The following is a 19,989-nucleotide window of genomic DNA, read 5'->3' on the forward strand; positions in this document are numbered from 1 at the left end:
TGTTTCCCTGTAAAATCATCATCCAGATGTTTGCATCTTTGGTCCTCTCCATAACTGTGGGATGCCGTGCAGCAGTACACACAGGAGAAACTTAGTGAAGTGCAGAAATGTATAGGCCGCTGATGTGCTGCATCTAAAATGGAAAATATGAGGCTAAATAATGAACAGAAATATTATAGATTCATTGCAAATGCACTACACCGGCATATGTCTTACATGAGGTTTAAATAAGGTCTGAAATCAATGGAGGAATACATATAAAAGTGTCACATCTGCATTGAATATGGAAATAGAAATAGAAATATGAAGACATAATTATCATACTTTTGCCATATAAAGTGTAAAATAGAGATGATCAATAGAGATATGTATATACAAGCTCTGTGTAAAACTATGCTAATAATCAATGGAGCATATAGTGTTCCAGCCAAATATGCGGTTTGTAACAGCATACTTAATTTGAATGATAAATCTTGGCAGATTTGGGGACACTTAGAGGCTAAAAGACACTAAATCATGTAAGTTGAGTCGTCTGGGAGAAGCTTTTGTTGACGAATGAATTCGGCTGCAGTCACTAATAACCTACAAATAACCCTTTTGTGATAAATATTTATTTGTTGATTAATTTTCCCTCACAACTCGATGTTCCCAGAAAAAAATAATAATTCCAAAACTGACCCTTCAACAATCTCAAGTTTCACAAAAATCACTGTTAAGACTTTATAAGTATCAACATTAAAGGCAGTACTTCCAGTTACACAAGAGCCACCCAAGTCTTAATGCGAATGTTACTTCCAAACCAAAGGTTACAATTTTCCCCCAAAGTGCACAATTCCTAATCATTATATTGAAGACCATACATTGATTCAGCATTTACATGAACTTAAAAAAGTGTTGGTTTCCATTGTACCAATATGTGAGGTTTACCTCCTGTTTGTATCACATACAGTCATCAATAACGTAAAGTGAGAACAAGTTCCCAGATATCATCTTCCATAACCAGCACCATGATTTTACAACAACTGTGTGATTAAAGTGTGTGAGTATCATACATTTATCCTACAGAGTTTCTAGAATCTTGTTCTACGTGGTTAAATGTGTGACGCGCATTTGAACAAATAAATGTCAAAAGAATCTTTACATTCATTGTGCAGCCGTTTTCATTAAATGTTAAAGTGTTTTAGTCCGACAATATTCACGTAAAGGAGGTATTCCATTTTCTTCAAAATACATTCAGTTTGATCCAAAAGAAGGCACTACAATGTCGACTCCCACAAAGGATTCCCATTTAAATCAAAATCGCTCCCTCCAGACTCCAGCTGGAACATTTGTGTTAATAAATACAGTTTAGATCCATTGCAACACTATAATGTTTACAGCATAATAATAGTTGCATTTTTATTTTAGTGCAAATGTCTTTGCTGCTCACTGTTACGTCCAAGCATTCACCTTGGCTGGAGATATGTCATCAGCCAAAAATAATCTTTGCATTCATTCAAAAATAGTGTGAAAGACTTCATGAGCAACTGGGCTACAAACAAGGCACTTTGCTCCTGTCCTGTCAGCCGCCCCCGGGTCTGAGAATCAATTTTCACCTGGACAATCTCCCAGGTGAAGCTTGAGCACCCCCTGACTGTGCAGCTGCAACAATAATTCAAACTCAGCCGGCATGGCGTGGATTTTCTTTTTCGGTTGTCTATCGTCGTAGTAGTGGTTCGTCAGGGCGTGGAGTCCATGTGGGTGATTGCTGAAGGGCCAGAACCCATACAGATGCACATCGGCACAGTGTTCCAGCGCTATGCTGGCCATGATCAGGCCGGTGCTGGGCCGTAGTGCCCGTAGGCCTTGGGAGCGCCAGAAGACGGACAGACTCTGGAGGTACTCTGGGTTGAAGAAGATAGTCTGGGTGGGCCTTTCAAAGTCCTCAATGCTGTAGACGGCCCGCAAGCACACGGGAGTGTTGAAGCTGAATGAGAAGGCGGGAAGGAGCAGCAGGGAGTCGCCATAGCTACGCAGACTCTCCACAAACGGACGCCGTCGCCCCATCAGACCCCCGTACCTGAAAATAAACACCAGATGTCAAGCAACATGACAAAAGGGAACATTTTAAGGGGCAGTGATTCATCGTTTCGCTCACTTCTCTAAGAGGATGCTTGGATTTGCTGTGACAAGGTCAGTCTTGATGCCCACATGCTTCTCATAGCCTTTGTCCAAGGGAGGAAGGTTGCATCTGAACAAACGACAAAGAAGATGCAGGGATTGTTATATAGCATTTCCACAGAGATGAGCTTAATTATGTTGATTAAGATTGTTCTCTACACTGGACACCGTTCACACCTGATCACAAACTGAGATGAATCGATCCTCTTTCCACAGGTGCTGTTGGTGAGGATCCCACCGTTCCCAACAACTGCACATGTGTCCCATTTTTTGTTTTGGAACGGATGCTCCTGGAATTAACATCAACAGAAAATGTTTTACAAAAACAACATTTAAACTGGTATACTGTGTGAAAGAGACATTTTAGGGGAGGGGACTCTAGAGCTGGATTTAATTTGCAAATACATGTTTATTCATTGCAGTTGCTAATGAACAAGATTCTGGTTCCTTCCTTCTCTGGTTGAGTGGCATCAGAGTCTGGGTTTTTCCATATCTATACCTATTCTATATTTTTTGCAATATAAAAAGGTATAGCCATAAATTGTAAATGCAATTTGAAATTGTACATATATGGAGGCAACTACAGCATAAATCCTTTTACAGATTGCAACCTAAACTACGCAGATCAGTGAAGCTTCTTGGGTGGTATACTTTGGGGAACCTATAGATTCCCAGTTCAAATATATAGGTGCCCCTGTAAACCCCCCTAATGTAATAACAATGTGACACTGTATATTATAAGTTGATGTTGGAACCGGTCGTATCTGGACCCAAATGCAACACACAAGATTCCAGGGATCTTTGACCTTTTATTTAAAACTTCCGGAAACAGCAGGCAGAGTTAAACAGAGTCAGGATCAAAAGACTGGTGGGTTGAACAGGGGCAGGCAGTGTCGGCAACAGGAGATCATTCTGTGAGTGAGTGCTGGAGGGTCTGGCATGGAAAACCGAACAATCTGGCAAGGTGTGTCTGGGAGGCAGGCAGGGGCTTGATTAATGATCAGAGGCAGGTTAGTGAACAGGTGAAGGGAGTTAGACTGACGAGGAAGTGACTGAAAAATAGACTGTGGAGCTGAACTGTGACACATGTGGTCTAGCTGACTGTACATTGTTTTGTGGACTATGATATTGACCAAAATGTGAATATTAACCTTCATGAACAATAAGATAAAACTTTATTAGTCCCACAGTTGGGAAATTGCGAGACACATAGTAAATGATAAATCAAGTAATATAAATAAACAGTAAAACAGTAATAAAAACACTGTGAAAGGATTAAAGTTGTAAACTGAACACCCAGATGACCCCCAGACTTGAAGACACCTTGGTAGCAACCTGCACCACAAGGTAGATATGCCCTGTAAAATGGTTCATGCTTTATTCAAGAAGACTTTGACACTGGTGATTGAGACCATAAACTCAATGTTTAGTGAGGTAAGTGAGTAAGGTCATTTTCTCATAGACTTTTATACAATAAAATTAGGAATAGTCATGTACTATTGATTTTCAGGTTTGCTGTGGACAGAAATCATTCAGCAAACAATGCTGAAGTGCCTGTGTGGACATAGATATTTTTCGTTTTAAACGAAAATGCATGCGTGTGGATGTAGCCTCAGCGAGGGGGGAGACGTGAAGCCATGTGAAACGGTCCCTCAGTTTGGAAAATTGTTTCCATGAGAAGTGATAAAACAAATCAAATCAAATTAGAGAAAGAAGTTCCAAACCGGACTCATTTCTCACCTCAGCACAACACAGTACGTCCTTGTCGGATTCAGGATGTTTATGAAGCCATCAGACAAGCTCTCACGAAGCACACAAGCAGCTTCAAACTTGCAGATGACACAGTTGTTGTGAATCTACTTCAGGAAAATGAGTCACTGGATACTTTAAGTCTGTGCTCATGACCTCATTTTGTGATGCTAACTTCCTTAGACTAAACAATTAAAGAGATCTCACTTCCACTTTACCAGATCATTGTGGAAAGACTTAGTGTCACAAAGTGTGCCTCAGTGCTGCTTTTCCCATCTTCTTTGTACCTCCCACCCTTCAGCCACAGTCTCACTTCTCCATTGCCCTTCTCTCATTCAACGTCTAAATCCTATTTTAGTATAAACCATGCTTAAGTGGGATGGCAAATAATAATTAATAAATAATGACTTAACTTGTCTTTTTAACACAAGGCTGCTTTGTTGCAATTTGTATTGTGTATAGTCTGTTGTGTTAGTGTCTTTTATTGTTTTAGTTTTTTAAGTTTTTATGCTGCTTTGCTTCAAAAACTATTTTGTCTGGTGTGATACAGAGTTAGATATAGCTGAGGTCAAAGTCAAGATAACTCTATGTTGAAGAGGGAAAAAACTGAAATCTTTGGTGGCTCATTTTCCATATCAGATTTTTGCACAATCTGTAACACCCTGTTAGATCTTTGTGTATGTGTGTCTCTCCAGTGTCTCCTGATTGTTCATTTCCTACACCTGTGTTTCCCCTCTCTGATATATATATCTATATATCTATAGATAGATATATACTCCCTTGCTTTCCCTTGCCCCCTGCTAGATTGTCTTGTGTGTTACAGCCGAGCTCTCCAGCGTTGTCCTAGTTGCTATCCCTTATCTGTCTGTTCTGACTGTCTTGGACTCCGGATTCCCTGCCTGCCCTTTTTGTATCTGTTTTTGGTGACTAAGTAAAGTACTTTTTGATTTTGGCCTCACTGGGACTACTGTCATTTTCCTTCTGCACCTGAGTCTCTGCCCCAGCACAACCGGTCGTGACACAATTGTATTTTATCATTACATTTATCCATTTTATTACTTCACGTTTTCAGTTATTTTCAAGAGAATTTGACTGCAGAACACTTGGTCCTCTGTTCAAATATTGGTCCTCCCTGTTAGTTTGCTCTCCCAAATTAAATATTGTGTAATATTCAAAACAAATACTTAAAATCCAGAAGATCAATATTCTCTCTGTTCAAAGTTGTAAACCTGTGAACTGTTCAAATGTGATTGCCCATTCACTTGTAAAGACACTGCTTTTACTTACAGTGTGTTTGCATGTTAATCCAAAATGTGTTTTATTGGTCACAGCAAAAAAAAAGTGCAGCACCCAGCAGTACAGACTAACTCAAGCTCAGGAAGTCGTCTGGTCTGAGTTTGTGAGCCCCTTACCACAAAATACGTGGTGTGTTGTGTGCGTTAAAGAGCCAACGTGTGAGGAGACACATGACCTTTGGCAGAGCTTGCAAGAGCAGAACAGAGCAGAGCAGTAATGTCTGTGGTAAACCATTAGAGGAATCAAGACACCAAACAAGCAGCAGATGTTGTGCTAAATATTCATTATAACAAACAACATACCTTTGCAAAAGTGCTGAAAATCTCCGGGGTCACCTGGAGGGTCTTCTTCTTTTCTCCGTCGTACACCAGCTTTGCTCCCACTGGAGTGTTGGCCTGGGTAATGATGGCCTTGTCAGAACCATGGCACTTGCTGCTCAGCTGGGATCTGTGGCACCACAAAGACTTTGTTAGATAACATACTGGTCTGGAGTCTGCCAACTTCAGTAGGAGCTCATCAAATTGAAAGATTTTCTTCTTTCATATAAGAATTTTAATCCGATAAGAAGACCTGAGAGAAAGCAGTCTCGGGGTCCTTTTGGTGAAGTCCTTGAGTTTCATTATCAGTCGCATGACCCTCAGACATGTTATATTTAGACCCTGTGGTAGACATTGGTCTGCAAGTTCTTCTGCTTTATTCAACATTTCTATTTCCACTCCTTCCGTGACTTAAAATGATCTTCTTTCTTACCATATAAAAAGAAAAAAAGCATTACATATAGATTTTGTTTTGTGGCTTTTGTGACTGTCTGTGACAAATAAGAACATTAGAATGGCATTCAGAAACATTTTATTCATTTAGTGTTTTGGATTGATCTGACAGCTTCCTAAAACTGCCAACTGAGACCTAGAAGGATTTCATGTTTTCCTTTTTTTTTTTAAGAGAGGATGTGGTGCAATTACGGTGTCTAGTCTGTATCTGGAGGAGTTTTGATTAATTTTTGGATTATATTAAAGAGCAATTGGACTGCTGCAGCTAAATAGTTTGTATGTACTTTTAAACTTTTTAAGTTCATACTCTTTGTACATCCCCAAACCGTGTCAATGTATAATGTCCTTTTCTCTTACCTGAACTTTTGGTAATTGTCCTCCTGCTTCTTCCAGGTTTTAGAGTAATGCTCTAATACTTTGTTAATGACTTCCCTGTTACACACACACACACACACACACACACACACACACAAACAAGGGTGTAACTCATGTTGCGCTGACATGTCTTAAACGCATAAACAAAAATGTTAGTGATGGTGTTTGCTCTCACCTGCAGCCTTTACAAACGTCAGAAGGCGGAGGGGCACTTTTCTTTTGAGAAGATGGCCTTTTAGGTTCCACATTACTGTGACACAAACAAGGACACACAGGACAGGTGAGTAAAATGCTGCTGTCAGAGATAAAACTGCCATACACGTATTCATTACATGAAGCAATCCCATAAACTATAATCTATAAACTCAGTGGTGTACAGAGGTGTCAAAAGTATTCACATTCATTACTCAAGTAGAAGTATTGATACTAGGGTTTAAAAATACTTCTGTAAAAGTTGAAGTATCAACTCAAGCTTTTTACTTAAGTAAAAGTGTAAAAGTACTGGTTTAAAAACTACTTAAAAGTATAAAAGTAAAAGTAATGTAAGGGGAATGTTTGTTTGTTTTCCATTAAGGACAAAGCCGCGTCTCAGGGGCCTATAGTGCACTACCCCACCTCCCCCCAAAACAATCATTTTTATAAAGGCCATAATGACTATAATGTTTTAAAATGTTATGTTTAAAAATGTGGGATGCACTAGGCTACCCGTTTCAGCTGCATATATGCCCATTTAAAATGATCACATTTTATTACAATGCAAATACATTAAAGTACCATATGTGTACTACTGAGCATTAACATGCGTTTCATGGAGCGGAAGACATGATAACTAGTTGCCTATAAGTATTGTAATAGTGCAAAATAGGCGGCGGCGGCACAAACACTTAAAGCTGTGGTTCTCAAACTTTTTCTGTAAATAACATAATTGTGTGACTCATCTGTGCTTTTGTAAATAACAGAATAAAGAAAATTGCAATCACTTTCAAGTAAATCAGATTGCCCCATCAGACAATGTTTTGTGTAAATTCTATCTGTGCAAAAAAATACTCTACTACTAAATAGCTCATTGTGGAAAACAATAAGCGTTAAAAAAAAATTGCCAAACAGAATGAGTGCAGTGAATGAGTGCAGTGAATGAGTGAACCATCACGTTGTATCAGTATTAGTGGCTGCAGTGACAGTTCAGAGAGCTGCTCCGGTGCGAGGAGAACTCCGGTTGCTCCTCACATGAGAGCTGCTGTTGCATCTTCACCCTGGGAGCGTTTAAAACGCAGATATAGCGGTCTACTTTTCACGCGACATATTTTTCGACGCTCTCTGTCTGCTGGTGCGTGTGCTCAGCGCTCACCTGTGTGCGCGCGCACGTATCTGTGGGCAACGGGGCGGAGAGGTTTTGTGTGTGTGTTTTTGAACGATGACAAGCCGGAGTGAAAACAAACCAAAATGAAATAGTAACGAGGCTATTTTTAAAATAAATACTCCAGTAAAGTATAGACACCCAAAATTTCTACTTAAGTAAGGTAACGAAGTATTTGTACTTCGTTACTTGACACCTCTGGTGGTGTAGCATGGAGTTTTGTATGTATGAAATTAGAACTTCAATAAAGACGGAAGCAAATAGAAAAATATACAGAGTTCTGCAGTCAGAGATTTCCCATCGAGAGCAGCATCAGCTTCACCCGCCATACAAGAAAAAACAGTGTGCAAAATCACCTTACTGAGCTACGTTTCAGCAGGCGACGTGTGGCAGGTATGTGTGTTGTAATATCTGTGGACTGTGGGAGACTATGTGTTGCTTGTAGTTCTGTATCCTCTTCTCTTCCTGTTAATACATTTAAAAAAAGGTTTGAAGATTATGAAATAAAATCTCTGATAGAATCCAGTTGGTGTGGTTGCCTCTTGTGTCAGTTTCACTAACTCTTTATTTTTCAGTGTGAGGCTGTCTGCCATTGCTATATGCAACAAAAACAACATTTGAAAGGGAAATGAACCTATCTGGAAGTGAGTGTGCTATCTGGAAATGTTTCTCATATCTTCAATCTTAGATTACTCAGCATTGTGCAATAAATCCTGACATCGACACCCAGATACAAACAGATTTTCATTATACACAAACTACATCTCCCATCCTTTCCGTCTTTGACTCAAATCTATACAGCATACTTCTATTTCTGCCATGTATCATCATACCGCTCCACAGGGTAAATCTCGTCTCCGGGGTCGTCTTCGTCCCGAATACAAAATTCAAAAGTATTGAAGAAAGTGCTGTGTGGTTGGGAAAGGTAGCTGCACACTTACTTGTTGTCGGCCATGTACCAGATGAGAGTGGTCAGCAGGCTCCCCAAAAAGAAGAAAGTGATCACCAAAGAGAAGAGTGAATGCAGTCCCCTCATGCCTCTCACCTCCTGCTAGCTTCACCCGGAGGCCCCCTCACCTTCTGTCTTGCTCTCTGCTTGCTCAACACTCACTCGTCATCTGCTTTCAGTCCCCCTCTGTTTTCAGATTTCCTCCCCACTCTTTGGCTCAACCCCTCTCTCTCTCTCTCTCTCTCTCTCACTCTCTCTCTCTCTCTCCAGAGTGTTAATCGTTTGCCTCTCTGCTTTCTTATGTTTTCTTTTACCTCGGTGACCTCACAATCTTCCTGTCTGTTAGGTTTGACTCAGGGTTTCTCTCCCTCCTTGGGTGAGTGAGAGCATGCCTCTTCTTTAGCTGCTTCTTGTTCAGGCAAGTTCTCTGTCTCTTGCACCTTGTTCTTGTTGTACTTGTTCTTTCTTCTACTCCTGTTTGTTTCCGGTTCATTTGAGACAAATACGGTCTTTTGTTGCTCCACCACATCCTTCAATCCTTGTCACGTCTCTTTGATTCACTCATCCTTTTTACTCTTTTTCCCACGTGTTCAACAGAGAAACTCACAATCCTACTTTCCACCGTTGTCCCAAAGCTCCTTCTGTTCTCCGCCCCCACCCCAGAGCCCTAGCCTTCCCTCTCTGCTTTCCCCTCCCTCCTCCAGCCATCCTCCGCCCACATCCCTTAAGCCCCTCTCCCTGTTGCACAAAAAGGAGGCAGTAACATGAGTGCCCAGTACTGAATTAGCTTAGCATTTGCCTGTTGACTTGTGTGTGTGTGTGTGTGTGTGTGTGTGTGTGTGTGTGTGTGTGTGTGTGTGTGTGTGCAGGAAACACATTCAAGACCAATGAGTGGCAAAGACTGCAAGGGGCAGAGGCTTCCTATCCAATCGGAGTGACCCCCAAACTCTTACCTACACACAAGTTTCTTTTATTCCCATGTCAAACATTGCCAGCTGTATCGTCTGGTATCCTCTTACAAAAAAAAAGCATGTGGTTCTCAGTTTGGGAGGTAGTGGGAGGGAGTTTGAGGTTGGGAGGCCAAAGGAAGGGAAGTCTCCTCTCAGCTGAGATGAGAAAGGACTTCTAACATGGCAGCACCGTCGGCTGTATCAACAGGGTGACTATCGTAACAGCCAGCGGAAATGAGAGAAGCAGACAACCGGAGGGAGTCAGACAGAGAGACAAAAAGCAGAAAGGGGTGGGGAGTTAATGCTCAGATGAGTCATTTGTTGCTTTGCTTTCATTTGGGAGCTCTGCGTTGCTAGCCTTGTGATTTATGAAAGGGGAATACAATCTAGGCGGTAAAACTCAAGTAGGATTATGGTCAAATACGTTGAGCCTATGGGATGCATTTGAAATAAACACCCAGAAAATGACCACACCCAGTTCCCCGTCATATGTCCTTCTTGATTTCCGGTCCCAGTGGAAAACTCCACACTGAGCTCCATGCAATAAAGTAGTAATGCCTAGTTACTACATGCTGGGTAAGCTGGGCTGTGCCGCAGCAACCCCCAACGCCACAGAAATCCAAAACAAAAGAGCTCTAGGAAGGTTTTTATTTTGGCAGACATCAGGGTTTGCAGACAACTTGTGTATAAGGCTGCTTTGCTGTGAGCAGACGGAAGGAGTAATCAATAAAGAAGGTTCAACATCTAACTAAATCAGCCTAATGAGGCCGAGGGTTGTTAAGGAAAGTAAAAGCTACACCTGCTCTTTAGCTCAAACACACATTGCGTAATGGTTCCTTGAAGGATGAGCAGATCTGGTGACTCCAGTGAGCAGCTCGGCCTCTCGTGTTGAATGTGTGATGTGTTTGCTGTGATGTCACCTGTCATAGTGTGCAAAGCCCATGTCCAACATAACTACTATTCGGGCTAGGCAAATGTTCTGACATCAAGGGTGATTGTAAATGTTTAATGTCAAATTAAAAATCGTTCAGTCGCGCATAAATCTTGTATAAATCACTCTTTGAAATCTAGAACCATATAGGGTTCTTTGGCTTGTCCCCATTGGGGAAAGTTTTTAGGTTTCTGGTATAATTTTTATTATTATTTAATAAAGGTTTCATCTGAAACCTTTTCAGAGGACTATATACTTGAGCTAAACAATAAGTATGATCAATTAATGGTTCCACCCAGAACCCTCTCTGGAGGTTCTTTTCTCACCCTCATCACCTTCTAAGGACATTATTATGAACTCACTCTGATAGCGTTGCTGTTAATTCTTCCATTTTGAGTTTGAAAGGTTATATCTCAAACTCATCCCGGGCTGATGTGATTTAGCGAGGATCTTTACACACATGCTTTCAAGAATCCTTGACTGGATGAAAAGGGTTCTTAATGGAACCGTTAGTCTTGCATCAAAACCTTGAAGCACTCTTTCTTCAAAAAAGGCTTCTTCAGAAGCAAATGGTTGTTTCTGGTTAGAACCTCAGCTCTTCAGGAAGAACCACAATGAAAGTATTTTTTTATGAATCCAGATCTATATCTGAAACATCTTTCAGCAGAAGAAAACTAAATATGAATTGATTGTCTCCACCCGCAGGTCCCGAGCTTGTCCTGCATCCTAACAAACTCACTCGTGAGAGGGAGGCCTCTTGGAGAAAATACATACATCCATGGTCTTTCATGCATCATGAGACACTCGCTGGAATGTGGAGAGAAAGGTTTTCTCCAGCATCGAAGCTCCATGATAATAACAGGGCTGTAGACAAGAAGAAGGAAGCCACTGCCCCGGAATAATTGCAGCGTATCACAGAAGAAGTACAGCAACAAACACCTTGCTTCTCTGGTGGTCTGTTAAATCAAATATCCAGACCTCTTATCTGGTTTCCCCTCATCACAGGCCATCCTGATGCCTACCACGCACAACAGTCAGTCATTAGCCTATTACAGACAATGCAATTTCCATCCAAAGACCCCACAAGCTATTTAAACACATTAAACACAGAAGTGATTTTTCAAGCTGACATTTATAACCTTGTAACACAGGAGATTTCATGGTGTTGTGCAGCTCTTGCATGCCTGTAGGAAGCCTCTTTTGCTCTGCATGGATGAATCATACTGGAATTATTATCTTAATGATGGATAATGGTGTAATTAGGAGCTAGCTTTTTGTGATTCACCTCTTATTCAGCAGAGAGAAAGGTTGGGACAAAGTTGACAAATTTCTGCACACGTTCATTACAACTACAAAAATGTTTGTATGCTCCAAGAATACATGGCGAAGTTATACGTTTTTAATTCTGTGTGTGTGTGTGTGTGTGTGTGTGTGTGTGTGTGTGTGTGTGTGTGTGTGTGTGTGTGTGTGTGTGTGTGTGTGTGTGTGTGTGTGGAGCTGGAGGAAGTCTGAAGGCGGCTAGCTTCGGGGTGTCAAGCAATAATGGAGGTGCAGTGGGCAAGAAGCTGCAGGGGGAGCATACTTCCTCTAAAGAACCCATGTGACATCATCACAAGGCAGACGGAAAGACAAAGGTCCTATTGTCACCCAAACAGCACCCGATGAATCTGTACTCCCCCTCTTCCCCCTCGTATACGACCCCCTCCTTCGGCAGTAACGCAAGTTGCCGGATCGTCAATGCAGTGAAACCACACGAGACACAGAGGTTGATGAAGGTTACCCTGGAAGCACAGCGAGCTTCCTGTCAGGCCTGCTGCTGTTCGTGTTGTGGTTTTGTTTTATGAATATATAGAGACAAAAAAAAAGTACAGTTACGATGGAAAGAAGAGAAAACAGAAACTCAGAAAGTTAACTGACACTTGTTTCCATGCGGTCTGAACCCGGCCTGTTGTAAGCAACACTACATAACAGGTTGTACAGTGACCAAGTGTTGAAAAGTGACATATGCTGACCACGCTGAATTCAAGCGAGACAGACTGCTTTAATCAGATGAATGAATCAGCAACACCAGCAAAATTGTAAGGGAAACATGTATTTGCTCCTTCTCTCTCAGTAGTGTGACAGTGTGTGAACTACAAAAGGATGTAAAAAAGGATGATGCAAGAGGGTCAAAAGTGCACAATAATTTTGAGTTGGTATAAAAATGACGAAAGGCCTTTAACTAGATTATAAGGTGACCAGCTTTACTGACAAAAGGTGCCAGCAGAGACACACACACACACACACACACACACACACACACACACGCACACACAAATCTGTAGACCACACTCAGACATACACGCACATCATTTACACATCCCGCCATGGCTGTAATGAACAAGAAAGCCCTCCATTTCAATATATTACAAATTAATCCTTAGTCGCCTGGAGTGGATTATTGCTGATTGTGTGTATAATACAGAAATATGTAAATTTACACATTTTAATGTTTTTTCAGGTCATATAAAGGAAACTCAGAATATTTGATGTGTACACAGGAAGGGAAAAGTTCAGCAGCATTGCATGTGAAAATAACTGGCGGAACTTCCGCAACTAGATAAACAGCTAATGCAAATGTATGTTAATGTAAATTTAGGCCATCTTTTCAACCAACGTACATGTCCTGTCTGTCCCTTTTAAACAGTATCCAACAACATAACTGCGACTCATGTATCGAAATGTTGGGGGTTTTGACACACTGGTGCACACTAGTGCATATACTGGAGCAGAGGTTCCCAACCTGGGGGCCAAGACACATCTGAGGGGTCGCAGATGATTGATTGGATAAAGAAAAACATTCTGTCATCCAATATACTTTTATTACATTCCTCTAATTTTGACATTTCTTCTTGTAAAAGACTTTCAATGCTTCAAGGCTCTAAAAACCCTTAATTACATTAAATAATACATTAACTTGGAGCTGAGATTATTAGCTAATGAGTCAATGGGGGAAATATCTTTCGGTCATAACGTTGGACTATTTTCCTATGTTCTTGGCTACAACCCAGTCATGGGTTGTTGTAGAAACTCATGTGGCTTGACTAAATCTTCTTGTGGATTTTCAACAGAATGTTCCTCTCATTAGCTCATCTGATGAGGCTTGACTGAAACAGCATCTGCTTCCAGGAGCTCTGGGTAACCTGATGAAGTGATTTTGTTTGCTTTCTCCAGCTGTGGGCCCTTAAATTGTCGCCTTCCACCTCACTTGCCATGGCTGTGACTGGTGACTGGCTTCACAGGGAGGTGTGATGAAGGAGGCGGGCCTGAGGGGGGCAGTAATGAGGTCATGTGGTTGAGGAACAGCTGATCCTGGTGCATTCCAGAGCCGCTTAGCATGAGGCCTGGTACCCTCATGTTTGAACTACTACCAGCCTGCATGTCTCATGTGCACTCATAACACCAAAACACACAACTGACAAAAGTTGTCAGCAGACACACACCGTGCACACATGTCAGACATACACACACACACACATCACAAAGTTTGTATCTGTGGAAGGAAACCTCTCGACTGCACGAACCAGGAGCAAAAATACATTGGTGTTGAAATATATTAGATTTTAGGGATCACCACTTAGTCTGGTCCAGACAAGGCCAAGACATCATTGCTGTGAAAAGTGACCTTAAAACAATTAATTAACAGATATTTGACTCGTTATTTGACTCAACTCTCATCACACCATTCTTAAGACGACACTCAGGACAGGATATCCTTGGCCGATATTTAACCTTCGGATATTTGGATTTCTCATACCAACTGCAACCACATGGCAACAAACCTTTAAAATGACTAACTTTATTCACACGGTGTGTCTGCTATGTCTCCAAATACTTCACAGATTTGGGTTAAGAAAATGAGACGGGGGACTTTATGTGTTTAATCATCTCAAACATGTGAGCTTTGAGTCACTGGAGGTCATCACAGTGTCCGGCAAGGAGGTTAACAAGGATTTTCATTTCTCAGAGAGCAGGATCGGCTTTATATCAGAGGTCTGATTATTATTTTTTATGCGCTGATAAAAAACGTATGTGGTGACAAACAAGAGCACAACATGTTACCAGAGGCCAAGTTACAAAGACAGCATTCAAACTGAATTCAATATTACAAATGAAAGAAAAATGATGTCCTAAATTTAATTTGCACTGGTTTTGTTTGCACTCTTTTTAAGATATACCCACTGCCAGCAACTGATTTTATTAAATTTGTTTTGTAATTTTTTTCTCAAACATGGTCTTTGTTCCAGGAGTTTGTGCATTGCATGATGTAATTGCAAAGTAACTCCCAGACTTAAAAGGAGACATTTGTTTTTGTGTTTCTCTGTTTAGTTTAAAAGCAGCCGTCACTTCCAAATGTTACCAGAGGTTAAGCATGCATGTTCTTTCTCTTAGAAAATAGTCGCCTGTAATCCCAACTCAAGGTCCACCTACCAGCTTGTTTCCCATTTAACCAGGAGACGTCAGCTGAGAGGCGGTTAAGAGCTCATCCAGAGCATGGGGGAGAAATACTCAAAAAAAGTAGCAATGGTATCTTAAAATATTCTAAAAATCCTGCATTCAAGTAAAATGGCTTTATATTCATTCCAACTTATTTGATTATATTGTGCATTGATCTGAATATGAATCTTCAAAGTAACTTATGGAATCAAAGAGTATAGTGGAGTAAAACATATATATTTCTGGCTGAGATGTAATTGAGTAGAAGTATAGTTGGGATTCTTTTGTCAGTTACCAAAAAGGTTGAATGTGTAAAAACAACCTGCCTGCTCATCTTGGACATCCACGTACACATGGGTAATGTTAAGATGTCTTTCATGTAACTTTGCAGCCTGAGAGGACGACAGGATAGAGAATGAGAATTCCAGTAATAAATATTGTCCTGAGCTGCTTTTTTAATAATAAAATCAACCTCTGTTCATACTTTTTGGTCTGCATATACTTATTCCTGTGCAAAATATTTTTAAAGTGCAGAGTGGGAAAAAATAAAATCCCCTCAGTTGACCATTTTGATCACAATGTTACAGTTTAATCAGTGAAGCTTTGATATTGCCTGGGGAATAGCAAATACGTAATAATTAATGTAATTATACTGGTTTTCTAGTCAATAACGCAGTTACAACTGGCATTTTACACAAACAATGTCTCAAATTGCTTTTGAGGGATCAGCTGGAGCAGACCGGGGTGGACCACCACCTCACTGCATGGATCCTGGACTACCTCAGCAACCGTCCACAGTATGTGTGGATACGGGAGTGTGAGTCAGACCGGGTATCCTGCAGCACAGGGGCCCCACAAGGAACTGTTCTGGCTCCATTCCTCTTCTCCTTATGCACCTCGGACTTTGAACACAACTCTGCTAACTGCCACCTGCAAAAGTTCTCTGACGACTCTGCAATCGTCGGCCTCATCTCCGCCGATGATGAAAGGGAATACAGAGAACTGAACCAGGACTTTTTAGGAAGGTGCCAGCGGAACCGCCTCCAGATAAACTCTAGCAAGGTGGTCTCCTCTGGTATCAGTGAGCATACAGGGACTGGACATTGAGATTGTTTAATCTCATAAGTACCTGGGTGTTCACTTGAACAACAAGCTGGACAGGTCTGACCACGCAAAAAGGGACAGAGCAGACTCTTTCTGCTGGAGTGCCCTGCACTCCTGAAGACCTTCTTCGACTGTGGTGGCATCAGCCATTTTCTATGGAGTTGATCTTCTGGAGCAGCAGCATCACAGCAGCTGACAGCAGGAGACTGGACAAACTTGTAAGGAAGGCCAGCAGCGTGCTGGGGTGTCCTCTGGATACTGTGGAGGTGGTGGGGGACAGGAGGATGATGGCTAAGCTCTCATCCATGATGAACAACGCCCCCCACCCCATGCAGGACTCTGGCAGCGCTGCATAGCTCCTTCAGTCACCAGCTGATTCATCCCCAGTGTCTGAGGGAGAGGTACCGAAAGGCTTTTCTTCCCGCTGCTGTCAGGCTGCATAACCAGCTGGGCTCACAGTAGATCACAAACACTTAGAACACTTTAATTACATTCATCTGATGCAATATAAAATACATTTAAGCACTTTATATACTTTTTACTATGTCTGGTTACTTAATATTGCTACTGTATTCTTCTGTTTATTTATATTACTTGATTTTTTATTTACAATGTGTCTCTTGTGTGCACTGCTGCTGTAATCCTGCAATGTTCCCACTGCGGGACTCACAAAGGATTATTTTATCTTAAATGACACTGAAGACAATGTTACAATACAAATGCGGCCATTGGTAGTGATGCACCTACAGAAAAATGTATCCTGGATCTGCAGTTCCCAGCTTCATAGTTTTATAGTGTGTTTTAGCTCATTATTTACTCGTCTAGCCCATAAATGTAGTTTGGTTCACTCTCACCACTCCGTGTTTTCAGCCAGCAGGCAGCCGCTACGGCACTGTCCACTAGCTCAGCACCAAAAAGTAAACATACGAAATTATAGACTAGACGGTGAATTTAGTGGAGCAATTAGCAGCGGGTGACTCATGATCACTAGAGGTGATTGCCCTCAAGCTACTTTTTATTCACCACTAATAAATAATAAGGTGTTCACTTGAGGAAAGAAGATACAAGGACATCAGTGTCTTTATGTACACTTTTATTGTCAGCACCTGACAGGTGGTAGTGTCAAGCAGGATTGACAGAACCAGATTACTTCTTGGTCTCCTCCTCCAGGGCCTTGATGAACTCCTCCTTCTTGATCTGGAGACGCTCCTCTCTGCGCTTGCGGGCCTCCTTTGTCTTGGAGCGGCGGGCCTCGGCCTGATCACTGTAGGACAGGCAGACAGGTGTTCATACAGTGCAATCCAAAACAAAACCAATGCACGTGCACTGGTTTCAAATGAATGCCTAGTTGGAATTGTTCTGTTAAGTGTTGTTTTTAGTGGGCCGGGGAAAATCTAACACCCAGCTGACAATAAAGCCCAACAACATGTCGCTGGAGAAAATCTAGATAAACCCATTTTTCTCTGAAGTAACAACGTGAAAGGCTTTTATAAGTGTGAATCTATAGCTTAAACTCACCAAGACACAATTGAGTGTAAAGCAAAAGAGATAATATTCAAGTATTAATTACTGGATATAGTTTTCACCTCTTTCTCTAAAAGGGGAAACCATGTTATGGACTAGAAAGGAAACGAAAAGTGTCCGACTCAAACACTTTCTCAGGATGAATACAGTTCAAACTGCCCTTTTCTAAACACGAACAAAACACAACTTAAGCTGGGTCAAAACTTACGACAGGAGCTTCTTGCGAGCCTTGTCGGCCTTCAGCTTGTGAATGTGTTCCATAAGGATGCGCTTATTCTTGAACACGTTACCCTTGGCCCTCAGGTAGAGGCTGTGGTACCTGAGAGACAGCGGAGGAAAAAAAGCATTGAAATAATACCATAATACACAAACTGCTCAGAGGCACCAGATCTTGTAAGTGTGCCAGTATGTAACAATAACCTTTACTGACCTTAAATCCTAAATTTAAAAATACTTGCAGGAGTCTGATTAATGTAACATAAGCCCAGGGTTGAAACTACAAATTAACCAGTATTAAAAACTTTAAATGTAGGGTTGTGAGACAAAATATCATCACTAGAAAAACAGCTATATTAAAAACCCAGGCTTATGTGAAAAAAGCAAATTTCAGAAACTTTGAACTTGAAGACCGGCCACATCCATGAGAGCAGAAACAACCAGGACAAATTAATTGTCACGAGGAGAAATTCCTTGTATGTGAAAACATACAAGGCAATAAATGGTTCTGATTCTGAACCAGTGACGGTGTCATAAACCTACATGTGCCTGTCGATCTTCTTGGACTCCCTGTAGCGACGCAGCAGACGGCGCAGGATCCGCATGCGGCGCATCCAGGACAGCTTCTCTGGCATACGAGCGTTGGCTGTACCCTTTCTCTTACCTGAGAAAAGAAATAAGTAAAGTCATGTCAACTCTCCTGGAGGTATTGATCCTAATCATCAATGTAGTAAGACTCTAATTTTAGCTACAACATAGCCATCTTTACACGATAACTTTCCTCAAACATGGCAGTTTGGACTCACCAGTTCCCATGTGTCTTCCCTTGCGACGTGCCAGTGTGTTCTTGCGGCAGCGGGCACGGGAGTGGACCGTAACAGGTTTGCGGATGATAAGACCATCCTTCACCAGTTTACGGATCTGCTGGCCTGAAGACAGAAAGAAACAAGTGAGCTACAGGAATGCACTGATCTATAAAATCTTTAGAAATCATCAGCAGCAGTGTGGACATCCTTACTGAACACTACATGGAGCAACATATATTCTTAACACAGCAGTTTAGACCTTGCAATATTACATTTAAGCAACCATTTTAATATCACATGGAGAACACATGTTGATATGTTGCTTTACTCTTTATTTTGTTGGCTGAGGATTGTCTTCTCTTTTCACCCAATTTGGAGTTTATAATTTTAAAAAAGGTCAGCAAAAGCTGGACAACAGACTTTAAAATGTCAACAAAACAGTGTTACAAACTGTGAATGTGGAGTTCAAAAGACAAACATGTATCATGCATGGAGGTTCTTATGAAAGACACTATTTAATAATACTAAAATAATGTAGGCTTCAGCCAAGTTGGGTGACCACTATCAGGTTATGTCAGGATATCTTGACATCAGTTCCTTCCAATTCAACCAGTCATTTGTATTTGTTTCTCATCGTCAGCTCAACAAGATAAACAAAAGCAGACATTAAAACGTAGCTCTCATGTTTCTCAGAATCACTTCCAAGTGACAAGCTGGTGCCCGCTTAACTTAAGTTAATTCACCCATTGAGACACAAAAACTAATCAGAGTTGTCATATAAGTATCTCAGGAAAAGGTGAAGATATAATAATAACCTTGACTTACGTGAGTTGGCGTTAGCGATCTCATTCGTCTCGTTGGGATCCAGCCAGACCTTCTTCTTGCCGCAGCGCAAGACGCTGGAGGCCAGCCTCTTCTGGAGCCTGAGCATGCTGCAGGACACACATGACCCAGGGTTACCACCTCACGATTACACTGCCACCCTGTTTCTACGGGTGTATCAAACGTGGTGCCACAACGCTGACACGTGTCATAGTGTTGTCACGATGTCTCCGCGCCGTTAGCCGCACAGCTAACGGTCCAAACAGCCGGGTAGACAACATGGCTTCTCCCGTCTGCCACATCGTGTCACACAGAGGCACGTGCAAATGTGTGTTGTTGGTTTTGGAGTAAGGTTTAAGGTTCATGTAACGATTAAGGAGACACTCGTGTGATTTATTGGAGTGATGAGGGGTTTAAAAACGTGCATTTTAACGGTTAAATGATGACTTATTTTATGCCATCGACAGCGGTCCTACCTCATGGCTGCTACTTCAGTAGGGAAAG

General features: G+C 41.5%; 2 protein-coding genes across 2 annotated transcripts; both read right to left on the reverse strand.

The window, feature by feature from the left end:
• Nucleotides 1-601: 601 nt before the first annotated feature.
• Nucleotides 602-9,217, reverse strand: st8sia6 (ST8 alpha-N-acetyl-neuraminide alpha-2,8-sialyltransferase 6). Its single transcript, XM_079232538.1, has 7 exons — nucleotides 8,649-9,217; nucleotides 6,526-6,600; nucleotides 6,333-6,407; nucleotides 5,508-5,652; nucleotides 2,338-2,450; nucleotides 2,138-2,230; nucleotides 602-2,059 (listed from the first exon to the last, which is right to left on the reverse strand). The coding sequence occupies exons 1-7, from the start codon at nucleotides 8,741-8,743 to the stop codon at nucleotides 1,585-1,587; spliced, it is 1,071 nt and encodes a 356-aa protein (XP_079088664.1). The 5' UTR covers nucleotides 8,744-9,217; the 3' UTR covers nucleotides 602-1,584.
• A 7,976-nt stretch (nucleotides 9,218-17,193) lies between these two features.
• rpl19 (ribosomal protein L19) lies at nucleotides 17,194-19,989 on the reverse strand. Its single transcript, XM_079232596.1, has 6 exons — nucleotides 19,962-19,989; nucleotides 19,489-19,595; nucleotides 18,664-18,786; nucleotides 18,401-18,521; nucleotides 17,850-17,960; nucleotides 17,194-17,381 (listed from the first exon to the last, which is right to left on the reverse strand). Exons 1-6 carry the CDS (start codon nucleotides 19,964-19,966, stop codon nucleotides 17,264-17,266), a joined length of 585 nt encoding a protein of 194 aa, XP_079088722.1. The 5' UTR covers nucleotides 19,967-19,989; the 3' UTR covers nucleotides 17,194-17,263.

This window comes from Taurulus bubalis (genome assembly GCF_910589615.1).
Source record: "Taurulus bubalis genome assembly, chromosome: 17".
Taxonomy (NCBI): domain Eukaryota; kingdom Metazoa; phylum Chordata; class Actinopteri; order Perciformes; family Cottidae; genus Taurulus; species Taurulus bubalis.

Excerpts from the sequence above, each read along its gene's own strand:
- st8sia6 (XM_079232538.1), bottom strand. The coding sequence starts at position 8,743 with ATGAGGGGACTGCATTCACTCTTCTCTTTGGTGATCACTTTCTTCTTT. Across the intron at positions 2,231-2,337 it reads TCATCTCAGTTTGTGATCAG|ATGCAACCTTCCTCCCTTGG; the intron begins GTGTGAACGGTG and ends TCGTTTGTTCAG. Across the intron at positions 2,060-2,137 it reads CCAAGCATCCTCTTAGAGAA|GTACGGGGGTCTGATGGGGC; the intron begins GTGAGCGAAACG and ends GTTTATTTTCAG.
- rpl19 (XM_079232596.1), bottom strand. Across the intron at positions 18,787-19,488 it reads GATCGCTAACGCCAACTCAC|GCCAGCAGATCCGTAAACTG; the intron begins GTAAGTCAAGGT and ends TTCTGTCTTCAG. Across the intron at positions 17,382-17,849 it reads GCTCGCAAGAAGCTCCTGTC|TGATCAGGCCGAGGCCCGCC; the intron begins GTAAGTTTTGAC and ends CCTGTCCTACAG.